The sequence below is a fragment of the Doryrhamphus excisus genome, chromosome 14 (assembly GCF_030265055.1).
Source record: "Doryrhamphus excisus isolate RoL2022-K1 chromosome 14, RoL_Dexc_1.0, whole genome shotgun sequence".
Classification (NCBI taxonomy): Eukaryota; Metazoa; Chordata; class Actinopteri; order Syngnathiformes; family Syngnathidae; genus Doryrhamphus; species Doryrhamphus excisus.
Window position 1 is genome coordinate 7,882,723 of NC_080479.1, and position 12,944 is coordinate 7,895,666.

At 45.3% G+C, this 12,944-nt stretch overlaps 3 protein-coding genes across 4 annotated transcripts; 1 reads left to right on the forward strand and 2 right to left on the reverse strand.

Annotated features, from left to right (window-relative positions):
* Nucleotides 1-51: 51 nt before the first annotated feature.
* On the reverse strand, nt 52-3,492 carry psmb4 (proteasome 20S subunit beta 4). Its single transcript, XM_058047583.1, has 8 exons — nt 3,326-3,492; nt 2,807-2,933; nt 2,645-2,724; nt 2,422-2,568; nt 722-803; nt 532-648; nt 331-419; nt 52-184 (listed from the first exon to the last, which is right to left on the reverse strand). Exons 1-8 carry the CDS (start codon nt 3,436-3,438, stop codon nt 172-174), a joined length of 768 nt encoding a protein of 255 aa, XP_057903566.1. The 5' UTR covers nt 3,439-3,492; the 3' UTR covers nt 52-171.
* Nucleotides 3,493-3,800: 308 nt separating this feature from the next.
* On the reverse strand, nt 3,801-7,697 carry mindy1 (MINDY lysine 48 deubiquitinase 1). The gene is made up of 12 exons (XM_058047594.1): nt 7,405-7,697; nt 6,120-6,590; nt 5,802-6,044; nt 5,553-5,725; nt 5,414-5,471; nt 5,272-5,336; nt 5,039-5,197; nt 4,833-4,935; nt 4,599-4,741; nt 4,331-4,525; nt 4,142-4,270; nt 3,801-4,071 (listed from the first exon to the last, which is right to left on the reverse strand). The coding sequence occupies exons 2-12, from the start codon at nt 6,340-6,342 to the stop codon at nt 4,000-4,002; spliced, it is 1,563 nt and encodes a 520-aa protein (XP_057903577.1). The 5' UTR covers nt 6,343-6,590; nt 7,405-7,697; the 3' UTR covers nt 3,801-3,999.
* LOC131102104 (bcl-2/adenovirus E1B 19 kDa-interacting protein 2-like protein) lies at nt 7,162-12,470 on the forward strand. Of its 2 annotated transcripts, XM_058047595.1 has the most exons (15): nt 7,164-8,007; nt 8,784-8,869; nt 9,106-9,152; nt 9,377-9,433; nt 10,460-10,528; nt 10,594-10,635; nt 10,731-10,781; nt 10,856-10,942; nt 11,016-11,168; nt 11,235-11,435; nt 11,562-11,664; nt 11,734-11,865; nt 12,032-12,118; nt 12,187-12,285; nt 12,342-12,470. In XM_058047595.1, the coding sequence occupies exons 3-15, from the start codon at nt 9,116-9,118 to the stop codon at nt 12,364-12,366; spliced, it is 1,143 nt and encodes a 380-aa protein (XP_057903578.1). In that variant the 5' UTR covers nt 7,164-8,007; nt 8,784-8,869; nt 9,106-9,115; the 3' UTR covers nt 12,367-12,470. The 2 variants fall into 2 exon arrangements, with proteins under 2 accessions (XP_057903579.1, XP_057903578.1); XM_058047596.1 differs by lacking the exons at nt 12,187-12,285; nt 12,342-12,470 and having other exon boundaries at nt 7,162-8,007; nt 11,943-12,092.
* The last annotated feature ends 474 nt before the right edge of the window (nt 12,471-12,944 follow it).

Sequence of the window (12,944 nt, forward strand, 5' to 3'; positions counted from 1 at the left end):
TATTATTTGATACATAACGTCTGCTATTGCAATTATATTCATATACACATCTTTCCAAAAACAGTCATTTTTTTATTTAACACATTTATTTTCAATGATACAAAAGTGACAAGGATTTTTAGGGGACCAAACAGATGCATGAGACGTTTGAAGACGTCCTCCCCTTTGTGGTCACTCAAAGCCACTGCAGAGAAAGTGAAAGAAACACCATGTACAATCAAAATACATCCAAATTCAATGTTAAAAAATGCAATGCTCACAAGTAAACTTGAAACAAATTTTCAAGTCTTGCATCATGTCATTTGTGCACCAAAGTAATCTGCCCCCTACCTGACCATGTGAGCGATGTCCCAGTTGGTTTCAGAAGACAGCGGTCCGATGATCTCAACGCCCTCTGCTGTTACGATGGCAATCTCATACTGAGACATAGTAGAAACAAATGCAGTTTGACATTTTTTTTTTTAAACAACAAATGCTAACACTGCGCTACATTATTTTTTGTGTGCTCCTGCGATTCTGAGAAGTACTCACTCTGTTGTAGGAGCGAGCGTCTCTGTAGTAGAGCACTTTGAGGCAGCGCTCCACCAGCTCTCGCGCTTCCTGTTTGCTCAGCTCAGGCTTGTTCTCACATGCCTCCCTCATCAGAGGCTACACACAAACAAAAACATGTCACATAAATGCTAAGATTGTCCCCCTGAAGGAGGAGGAGGTTCTCACTCACCTGAGCCAAATAGGCACCAAAGCCACTTGCCACCATGGGGGCCTCGTAGGCCACGCCCAGCTTGTCCACGTAACCAAGGAAACTACAGAGACAAGATGGTCGACTGGTTACGTCTGGTTAAGTCACACGGAGTCGCGGTACCTCTCCCACAATGCAACAGTGGTGAATCACAACCAGGGTACATTTTGAACTTTTAATTAGCCTCTAACAGTTAAACGTAGTTGAAATATTGCCACCTGCTTTGAAATAGGAAACATGAACGCCAAGTGCATGCAATATACGTGCTTGAAAATATATAGTTTAGTTTGTGGGTCTGAAAACCAGGAATGCTGCTGAATGCTTCATCTTTAAAAGTGCCTACCGTTATAATTAGGGAGCTGTTGATGGAATTGTATGTACTATGTGGTACTATGTAGTTGTATGTAATATTTACAGCTGTTATGAACACAGGTTTACTGTCAACGTTGTCAATTCAGTCCCATGGTGTTTGTATGAGGTTCATTCAGCGAACGCCGGGCTGAGGTTAAATGCGTGTCGTGTTATTATATGTGTGTGTGCTCTCTCTCTGAGCATGCACACACACGCACACACACACAAAAAAGGAATTGGAGCAGCCATGTCTGCTTATCAGAGGTCTTTAGCGTGTACAACACCAACTTTAATGGTGAGAGAAATGTTTTATATATTGTACTAAATTGTGTCAGTGTGATGTGTTTGTGGGTGTGGAGGCGAGCGGAGGGGTGGGGGGGGGTGTGCGTCTCACTGCGGAGGAGCAGTCATCACATCGATGCTGGATAAAACTTTAACTACGACAGAAATGTTTCGCACATGGTTGAATATTTATTCCTTTTAAAGTTGATGATACCGTTTAAATGTGTGTTTTACCTTCCTCTTGTGTTAGCATTCTGGTATCATCTCTTATGTTAACGGGTTGGTTTTGTATTAAATCAGCTATAAAATACACTGAAAACAATAAGTAGCCATCAAATTTGCTTCTCATGTCTTGGTTACCTTCTTAGACTTCCTCATCCATGAAAATGTTGGTTTTAATACTTTTGGTGTGGGCATGTAGGCCTTTTTTTGTCACTATACCACTCGATTTCAATTTCCAAAAATGGTAAAATTAACCTCTAAAGAATCATATCAATAAATTGATGGTTCTTTTGTTACCTAGCTATTACTGAGGGCTATAGAACATATCTCTTAAATAAATTAGTTTAATTTATTTTCTCATTTTAGTATTAATCACTAAAGAAACATCTATGGTGTTCGGGTAAATTTTGACCCACATATATTAATGTCAAGAAAAGGTAGAAAAAGTTATTGTTTTCAGCAACAGAACTTTAGTTTAAGAAATCCTACCGTGTTCAGTGTTTACATTTCAATAAATATTCTTTTAAACTTGAGACCTGTAATATTTGTTATTGTTGTCATTTTTTCCATGTAAATTTAGGCAACAAAAGCAGTATCAGTCACAAATATCGGCCCAAGCGAAATCGGCCATCGGCTAAGGGTGATGGAAAAAAATCGGTATCGGCCCGAAAAAAAAAAAACATATCGGTCGATCCCTACAAATGACCCCATTGCATCATAATTTTTTGTATCAAGCGGACATTTTTTTTAACAATAAGATCACGGTGGACAATGCTTTGATGAATTGGTCGACTTAAACAGGTTCCAGTGTATTGAGTCTGGATTACCTCTCTCCGTTGTAGAAGCCACCGATGATCACGGTGTTCCACAGAGGGTTCATGGCGCTGCGGCGGTTGTACATGACTCTGGTGAGCCAGGAGTGGACTGCCTTGGGACTGTAGCTGTGACCGTCCCCCAACAGCTCCTCATCAATGCTGACAAGGGGTAAAAACAAAGTCGTTACGACTCAGCGGCTTTGGTGGCTCAACTTTTCAGGCTTGCGATGCTTACACCATCTGCTCGATGACCTGTTTGAGGTACTGGTAGTCGGCATAGTCTCCTGAAGCTCCCAGGATGGTGCTGTTGTTCACCTGAAACACCAACACACACACACATACTGAGACCTCTCCATCACAGTGGAACAACCCCACCACAAGTCGCATCGAGCATCACCTTCATGATGCGGGAGATATTGCGAAATCTTGCCAGCGAGCCGTACGACCCCAACATGTCGGCAGCGATCACGACACCACCTGTGAACTTCACCCCCAGCACTGACGTTCCAGTGACCATGGGGTTCCTGTGGGGAGGGCGGGGTAACAAATGTTTGTCATCATGCTCTACTTCCACTCAACAAACCAGGAATTATCTACATAAGCAAGTGAGCAATCATACATCAAAATACATTAGAGTGATTCTAGTGTATGAGAGTCGTAACAGCCTATTAAGCTAACATAAGCTGGCTACTCCAGAGAAACGACAATAAAGAACGCAAAACCAATTTTCACATGTTCCACTGTCGTAGTAATGTATCATAATTCAACAAATGTCGCGCTAAATCTGATGTAGTCTATCGTGAAGCAGCTGTTAGCTTAGCAGCAGTTAGCCGCGTCTCATCGTGATGCAGCAGAAACTGAGAGCTAAAATTGTGCTTCAAAGACGACAAAAGAAACCCAGCCCTCAGCCACTCACAGTGTATGTCGAACAGGACCACATCCAACGCTGCTGCTGCCCGGGAATGAATAAAACTGGCCCGGTTTTGGTCCATTCTCCCACAATTTCAGTTTCAGACCGCTGGCGTCCATGTTGGATGTTTGCCGGATATTACGTCACAGCCGACGTTTTGTTGGCCCGACAAAGACTCAGTGTCGCCGCCTGCTGTTACAGTCACGCTATCGCTACTCATTTCTATGGTGCGTTGTTCTGTTGAGACAAACAACCAAGCAACACTATTTATTTTTTTAATTTAGCAGAATATATCATAATTTACCAAATAGTATATTTGGAATACAGAAAGTGAACAAAGTGAGAAAAGAAAGAAAAGAACTATGAATTGCATGTGATGTATTCCAGTGTAACTTGTATGCATGTTTAACATAAATGTAACCCTTACTATTACTACTGTCTTTTGTGATCTTCACTGCCATCATTCAATCATCACAAACACTTTATTTCAACGCTTTTATTGGCCACCTTGAAACCATAACAATGACATTTGTAATCTTCTTCAACACACGATGACAATGATGCTAATGACGTGAGCAGGAACATCTCGTTAATGTAGTCGTTATGAAATGTGACAAAGCACTGAGGTTTGGCATCGGTGTGTGTGTGTGTGAGCGAGTGATGATGACGAGGATGGAGAATTACAGGACGACACAGTCTGAGTCTTTCTCTCTTCTTCTGGCCCCTCCCTGCTGTGACCCCTGACCTCTGACCTACAAGCACAAGATGTCAACCATGGCGACGCGGAGTGACGTTTTGGGAGGTAGATGTCGCCATGCTTACCTGAGGGGTCGCCTGCTGCGGGCCCTGCTGTTGGTACTCCTCCTGTTGGAGCTGCCGCGCCAACTCCAGGTCACTGAGGGGCCCCGAGGCCCCGGCCTCCTGCTGAAGGGACACCGCGACCAGGTAGTCCTATCACACACACACAATTAGAGACCGCCATTAAAAAAGGGCCTCCTGCCCACGTGGCACCTGGTCAATCTGCCTCTGCTGCTGCTGGTCACACGGGGGGAGGCTGGCAGGGGGCGACGCTCTCTGAGGAGGATGACACAGTCGGAAGTTGGAGTCGCAGAAGTTTCCATCTCCTTCCACGTTGTGCAGAGACTCCCACACCAACACCTCCTCCCGCAGGAAGCCCTGATCCGTCACCAGGAGGTACAAATGACCCTGGGAGTGGAGGGGGATGGTACACTGTGAAGATGCACGTCAATATAAGGTGTGTATGAGTGAGTGCTGCCACCTTGTGTTTGATCATGGTACTGAAGTGGTTATTCCTGAAGAAGACGCACATCTCTCCTTCTTTGGCCACGGTGTTGAGCTCGCACAGGCCGTGATAGGACAGCTGCGTCGCCGTCGTCTCCAGGAAGTGCTCAGCCGCCAGTCCTGCATGCCCACGCACACACAAGTATACACACAGGGTATGGAGACTGAGCTGACAACAAGCTGAGCGTGTGTGTGTGTGTGTGTTTGTTACCTTCACTGACTTGACTGCTGTCACTAGAGTGTTTGTAGTCAATGATCTTCTCCACCAGCTGGTTGTAACTCAGTTTTCCCACAGCAGACGCCATCTCGGGACTCTACACACACACACACACAAACACGTGCACATCCTACTGGAGGCTGGCCTGATGGGCGTGCTCACAAGTCACCTGGATGATTGACAGGTAGTGAGCGTGTCACCTGGGGGTCCACCAGCCAGCCATGGTAAAGCGGGATGTCCAGAAGGTCGAACACGATGCACTCGGGGGTGTACTCGAAGTCCGTCACACCCGTGAAGCGAACATTCACGTCCAGACCGGTAGACAGTTTGGGCAGGACCGCCATGGCGTCGCTCATGTTCTGACACAAACGCCACCTTTGTGAACATCTTTTGCAAAAACATTGTGTGTGTGTGTGGGTGGGTGTCCGCCTACTTGCTGGAAATTGAGCTCCATGCCGCGTGTCTTTTCTCTCGGTGAAACTGACAGCACACACTCACCTGCAAAGCGTACATACACACACACACACAAGTGAGGCTGACTACTTACATCACCAGCTGATTGGATGTGAGCTTACCCAGGTGAGCCATCAGGTCCTCAGTGGTGACCACTTCAGTGTGAGCAGGAAGCTTGGCCTGCGTATACACACACACACACACACACACACACGCATACATGAAGAGAACGTTGACTGCACGTGTTTGAGGTGTTGCTACCTTCCAGCGCAGGAAGAGAATGTTCATGATGGCCAGCAAGGGGCAGGGTCCATTCTCGCTCTGAGTGATGATGGGCGTCTTCTTCCCCTTCCAGGTGATCCACTTCACCAGGTAATATGCCGGCGTGGATGGGCCTGCCTCAGTGGACACGGCGGCTGTGGGAGCGGCGCCGCCTTTGGACATGTGGACAATGACAGTCACAGACCAGACACATGCTTGTGTTTATTATCGTCGTTGTCCTGTTGTCACCTGAGAGCTCGTCCTCCTTCAGGCTGGCCACCTCATTGGACGGAGAGCAACCCTCTGCACCCAAGGCAGAGTAGGACGACGACAGGATGTCGTCCACATCTTGAGAGCTTCCTGCGGCCGCCAGCCCGTCCGACAGATCCAGACTGGGAATGGAGAACGATGCCGAGTCGCTGGATTCCCGCGGCTCATCTGAACTGTTGGCGGTCGCCATGGAAGAACTCTCAACCATGTCCGCGTCCTGACCTGCAGACAAACAGGAAGTACGGGGCAGTGCTGAAACCTGACAAAGATGGTGTAGCCATGTTAACAAGTCCTCACCTGGCTCTCCCGCTGTGGCCACACCACCTCTTAGCTCTTCTTCCATCTTGTTAGCGTCTATAGGTCCATTTTGTGATGACTCTGTTGGATCTGCCTCCTTCAGAATGCTGATGGGGGTGTTGTCGCTACCCGTGAGATGGGCCTCTGACCCTTCTGTGGCCGCCGTTACAGGAAGTTCTGTGGAGACGTGCGTCGCTCCAGGAGGCGAGCTGGTTTGGGACATGCTGAGACAATGATGATGATGATGATGATGTTGAACAATGACTCAGGACTCGGCAGTCTTCATGAGACAGTCCAGTCACTCCTCAAACTCATGCGGAGGCGTGGCCAACAAGTGAAGCTCCAACATGATCCAGACAATCCCCACCCGTCTGCCTTTGGTCAGGGTCCCATAAAACAAACGCACCTATGTGACAATAACCACAGCTCAAACGGGATACTCAAACTTCCCCCTTGCAGTCGTCACATTCCCTGAAGAAAAAAAACAGGAGAATTAATCATTGACGTTTAAAAATGTTATTCACTGGAAAACCTCTTGATTGTAGTCATGATTGGGTCACAATATCTGTTAGCAACCTCGGCTAAACTGCACTATGATCACTTCTTTGCCAAAACTTTCTCAGTCGCCAAATTCAAGTGACAATGCGAACAACCATGACGTCCTTACCGAGAAATCTTCATTCAGATGAAGAAAGTAATCTCCTTCCCGGAGAACAAAGTCAGCTGCTAATGACCCAAAATAAAATATTGACTATTATTTGAAAGGTCACAACCTCATAGACCCAAGCAGCGTTGCTAAGACAGTCGACACCCACCTCGGCTCAACAATAAGCAGCTTTGTCCGGCAACAACTCCCCTGCCAGCAGAGCCGCACTAGCTTCACATGCTAACTCAGCCAGGTTAGCTACTGCTGCTGCTGCTCGGACGCTTACTTCCTGTTTACAGCCAGAGGCCACGCCCACTCGACCACCAGCAACAAACGCTGACGTCACCGCGCCTCAACGTTAAGGGCTAACTAGTTAGCTTCTTCACTAAGTAACCCCACTAATTGATGAGCACATGGCGACTAACCCGAGTTGACAGCCACACAAAGCCACATTTACAAACAGAGCATTTTCAACACAAACGTATAAGCAGCCTTTATGTTTATTTTCAGCGCTTCGCTTCAAAGTAGGACACAAGTTAAAATATCTTTGACGTTGATGGAATGTTAGCGATTAACGTAGACAGTCACATTTAGTTGCATCTAAAAACAACTAAGTGGACATGTTTAGATTTAGATTACCTTTAACTCCCGACACGCTTCGATGTGTGTTGACGGTCACTACGGTGGGCGGAGCTAGCCCTCTCACCCCTTTGAGCATCGTCGATGACAAACTTGCAGTTTAACGAAGAGATGATTAAATATGACATCAATGTGGTGTACAGTGTTGGGGTTTCTTTAAAAAAAACATCTATTGAAAGCATGAGTCAGCAGGTGGCAGCACTGCCACAGATGAAAAGCGTTCAGTTTTCTAACTGAGCGACATGACTTTGAAAAAAAGATGAAATCCCACAACTTAAATTAATATTATATTTGCATTGCGGGTTAAGTTATTACGAAAAATGCGACCGATTAAAACAGTTATTTCAGAAACACTATTATTGTGAAGTTCTTTACGGGAAGTGGCGTTTCAGTTAGCATGCTACTAGCGACTCGTCACAAACTGGTGCTTGCGGTTACTGTACGTTTATCTAAAGTTAAGACTTTGGCACAAGTCCTCTCGTTATTAGTGAGCGCGTTCTTCCTTTCATGCTTTCATTAATTAAGGTAGTTTTATCCATGCTGAAGACTCCATAGAGAGGTGCCGTAAAGCCGCTGTGTGTGTCGCAAAAAACAATAGCTGGGGTAATTCAGTCAAATCTAGACATATTGATGATACCATGCTGATACTGATCATTTTTACTGTAATATTTTTAGGTTTTTGGAATGATTTTATACCAGATAAGTAAATACATTTGTGATTTTTGCTTTTAATGTGTTACCCATGATTGAAATTACTCAACTCTTATTTGTGAACAACAACTACACGATACCAGACCGCATAACAATATCAACAAAATAATACAAGTATTTCCTCTTTTCCGTTATATTTATTATTGTTTGCGTAAAATAAAATCAATAGTACACAATAAGCATGAAAATAAGCAACAAAAGGAAAAAGTACTATTGCTGCTGGTGCTGATACTGTATCAACCTTGGTATCAATATTTGGATTTATCTGCCCACCTTTAAATAGATGTTCACTGTGGCTTTTAAGCAGCTAGCAGCATCTGAATGCTAGTTTGTTAGCATGCTTGAAAACCTCTGACTTGACGTATCGTCAAGCTGCTGAGCTTAAACACACGCCCCCTGGAAACCAGAAGCCTTCCGATTAGACGAACAGGCCGAAACCTGATCTGCTGCGCCTCTGATTATGTTGACCTCTGAATCAGCCGCCGTTGGCTTCCTGTCGTCACCTGACTTCCCTTTTTTCATTTTGTTCCTCCTCTGGATGACTTTGACTTGTTTGCTCTTGTCCAGCATGTTCAACTGCCACACACATGCATACATACACACCCATTTGTGTTGGTCCTGTTGCCATGGTAACAGCCAGTCCCTCCCTCCCCTCCTCCCTCCTACAGGTGAGGCGTCAGAGTCCACCCACACTGTGATGATGTCATCAGGTGAGCCAGTTTCCTGTGCGAGAGGTGACCAGCACCGAGCTGCCGTGAGTGTTTTTTGATTCTACTTAAATTGGGAAAGTTTGTGTGAATGTTTGTCTGTAAGTCACACAAAATTGTTGTCTGGAGCAAACTCTTCAAAAGGCACAAACGTTCACTTTGTCAACACGACTCATTCTTTTAATATGCACCTAGTGTACATGTGTACACTATGTCTTTTGCAACAACACTAACTGTGTGTGTGTGCGTGCGCGCGCGTGTGTGTGTGTGTGTGCGTGTGTAGTCGAGCCAACATGTCAGCCGTCACTGCAACATCAAGTACTGCAGCAGGTACCACAACAACACACTCAGCAGACAGTACACAGCAATGACTTTTGATTGACACAACCATTTAACAAATGTTTACTTCTATTTAATGGCACACAATGGCAACAAAGCTTTTTCTTTGGCTTTTGTGTGTGTTTTTTTGTAATGCAGAATTGATAAAGGAATGTGATGATAACCTTAGACGACATTACATACACTAACCAAGCAGTCCTATGAAACATCACTAGGTGACAGTGTCGCTCTGCAACCGGCTTCCTGTTCCCCTGACACGTCGTGTATGACAGGTGGGTACTTTTACTTTATTTTGCTTTCATTGTGTTAGGTGAGTACTTTTACTTTTTGTTGTTCCATTATAACAGGTCAACAGTTTTATTTCATTATAGAGACATTATGTCGGATGAGTAGTTTTACTTTATTGTAGTTTTATTAAGCCAGGTAAAATACTTTATTGTAGTTTTACTTTGTCATGGTTTCATTATTTCATGTGACTAGTTTTGTAGTTTTACTTTGTTGTGGATTAATTATATTAGGTGAGTAGTTATGTGAGTAGTTTTACTTAATATAGTTTTATTTTACTTTTTAGGCAAGTAGTTTAGTTTGACTTGATTGTACTTTTATTTTATTGTAGTTTCATGACGCCAGGTGAGTGGTTTAATTTATTGTATGTTTATTCTATTAGGTGCCTAGTTTTATTATGGCATGTAAATTGTTTTACTGTGTTGTAGTTTTACTATATTGTGGTTTCAGTATTTTTAGGTTAGTAGTTTTACTTTATTGTGTTTTCATTCTGTTAGGTATTTTTGTGATGCCATGTCTTCGTTTTACTTTATTGTAGTTTTACTTTATCATGGTTTCATTATAATTGGGTGAGTAGTTGCACCTTTTTAGGTAGTTTTACTTTACCAGCAGTGCAGTGGTCTAGTTTTACTTTACTGTAGTTTCATTATTGCAGATTGTATTGTATTTTTACTTTATTGTGGTTTCATTATGTCAGGTGAGTAGTTTTACTTTATATTATAGCTTCATTACACCAGGAGAGTAGCGTTACTGTCTTGTAATTTTTATTCTGTTAGGTAAGATGTGTTATTTTATTGTTAATATACTGTCTTATAGTTTTACTTTATTGTAGTTTGATTATGTTAGGTGAGTAGTTTTTGCTTTATTGTAGTTTTACTAAACTGTAGCTTCATTATTTTTAGTATTTTGACATGATTGTAGTTGGATTACGCCTGCGTGACAGAGTTCAAAGGTGACTGATGATGGAGAACATGGAGAGTTTGTGTGTACCTAATGATGTGACCATCCATCAGAATGTGAGGAAGACTCTTCATCGCGAGGGGGCTGCGTCGCCACATCAACGAGGGACATTGACTCTGCAGGTGAGAAGCACACAGATGAGAGGTCAGGGTGAGGTCAGGTCTCATGATTGATTGCCGTTGTGAAGAGGAAGAGGAGCGAGAAGAAGACAAGGAGGAAGAGGACACAGGTGAGAAGACAGTGTGACGAAGATTCAGTGAGATGTCAACATATCGCCGCTTCTTCCTCTCTGTTGTCATCATCATCATCGTGGTCGTCATGAAGGAGGAGGAGGTGGAGGGGTGGAGGAGGAGAATCCGTCCAAAGCGGCAGCAGGCAAACCCCAATGGCATATTTGACTCATCTTTGCTTTGTCTGTCAACTGTCTGACTCTCACTTCCTGTCCTCAGAGCGTCCCAGCACGCTGCCACTCGCAACACCTTGCGGCATGAAGAAGAAGAAAGTCCTCGCAGCTCCGCCCCTCAGCGTGTCCTTAGGTGGCGACCTCATGATGAAGGTGAACACATCTTGTCTCGTTGTCCACTGACACGCCTTCTCGGCCTTCTTCAGGACGCAGCGAGTCGGGCGACTTCCACTCTGCGTTCCTGTCACCGTCTACCGGGGACCAAGACGATGCCGGGCTGGACTTTGACCTGGACGCTATGGAGACGCCGTCAGACAGCGAGTCCCTCCGCTTCCCTGTCGACTACTTGGATGTAGAAGGTGACAACGGGTCCGAAGGTCAGGTGTGACCTCACCGACGATGACATCATCTGTATGTGTCTCCAGAGGGTGGCGGCGTGGCGCTATCCTCTCGGACCGGGTCTTTGCTGGACTCTGAGCAGGGCGGACTAGGGGTGCTGGAGCGTGAGGACGTGGTGGACAGCCAGGGCACCAGGTGGCGCTCTTTTTCTACGGGTGAGCCCCCTCAGGAGAGCCACGTCAACATGAGCGTCCTGGAGCCCTTCCTCAGGGTTCTCTCACACGGAGGTACCACAGACATATCTCAATTCCTGTAAGGTGGCCGCATTCTCGGCAAATGCGCAACGGATGTGCATCGCTGTCGTGACGCATAGGGGTGTTCAAAGTGACCTTTGACATTTGTTGACACCTCAGGTTACTATGGAGACGGGATGAATGACATCATTGTGTTTTCCTCCTGTTACCTGCCGGAGAACAGTCTGGAAAATTACCAGTACGTGATGGACAACCTCTTCAGGTAAGTCACACACACAATCACACAAACACACATGCATGCATGATGCCAGTGTGTGTGTGTGTTTTGTAGGTACCTGGTGGGAACGTTGGAGCTGATGGTGTCAGAGAACTACGTGATAGTTTATCTTTGTGCTGGAGGACAGAAGGACAAACTTCCAGGGATCGGCTGGCTGAAGGAATGCTACCACACCATCGCTTGGAGGTCTTACACACACAGTCACACACACACAAGCTGCCTATTCCGTGTTTCCTTGTGTCATGCCAGTGTGTGTCCAGCAGGGGTCATCAAAGCAACCGAGGAAGTCACCTTCCCTGACTTCTTCTAACTGTGTGTATGTGTGTGTGTGTGTGTGTGTGTGTGTGTGCAGGTTGAGGAAGAACCTGAAAGGAATGTACGTGGTTCATCCGACTTGGTCCATCAAAGCGCTCATCACTATCATCAAACCCTTCATCAGGTGTGCTCCTCTTCCTCAACGAAGGGGATGGTGACAATCTTTGACTTCCTCATCCTCCTCCTCCTCAGTTCAAAGTTCAGCAGGAAGCTTCGCTTCGTCAGCAGCCTGCAGGAGCTGGCCTCCTTGCTCCCTACTGAGCATGTGCAGATTCCAGACTGCGTCAGACTGTGAGTGATGTCACTGTGAGGATGAGGAAGATGATGTTGATGATGTCTCCCTGCAGGTACGACCGCAGCTTGTCCACCTGAGAGAGATTTTCTAGTCCAGGCAAGATGGCGGCTGTGTTTTCCCCGATAACACCTTCATGAAGAGAGTTTTGTGTTATAAAACCGTTGCAAATAAAAGTGTTGCAGCAGTAAAGCGTGGTGGAAGTGCAAAGATAGGAACTGCCAAGATGGAGAGGATGATCCACACTGTTTTAGAGGCCATTTCTCCCTTTAAGGGAGTTAAGTGTGTGAGCTGCCAACACCTCCATCATGTTTATTATGAGGCAGGAAACACTGCAGCCATTCATAGCACAGGAAAACACTACTATGTGTGTGTGTGTGTGTGTGTGTGATTCCAGAGGCTGGGCAGGAAAGAGCCAGGCAGGAAGGAAGTGAGGTCTGCTGAGGAAAGTCCATAAACAGGAACACAGAACACAAACCGTCTTTTCTTCTTCATAAGCTCGCTGCTACGCGACACCACGAGCAGTTAGCATCGTTACAAGCGCATGAAACCAACAAGAATGTTCATTTCAGCAAACATGTTTGTTTGACACGTTTGTTTTGTCTTTAAAAGGTAGTTATTTATTTTCACCTTTCATTATGTTAGTTGACTACTTTTA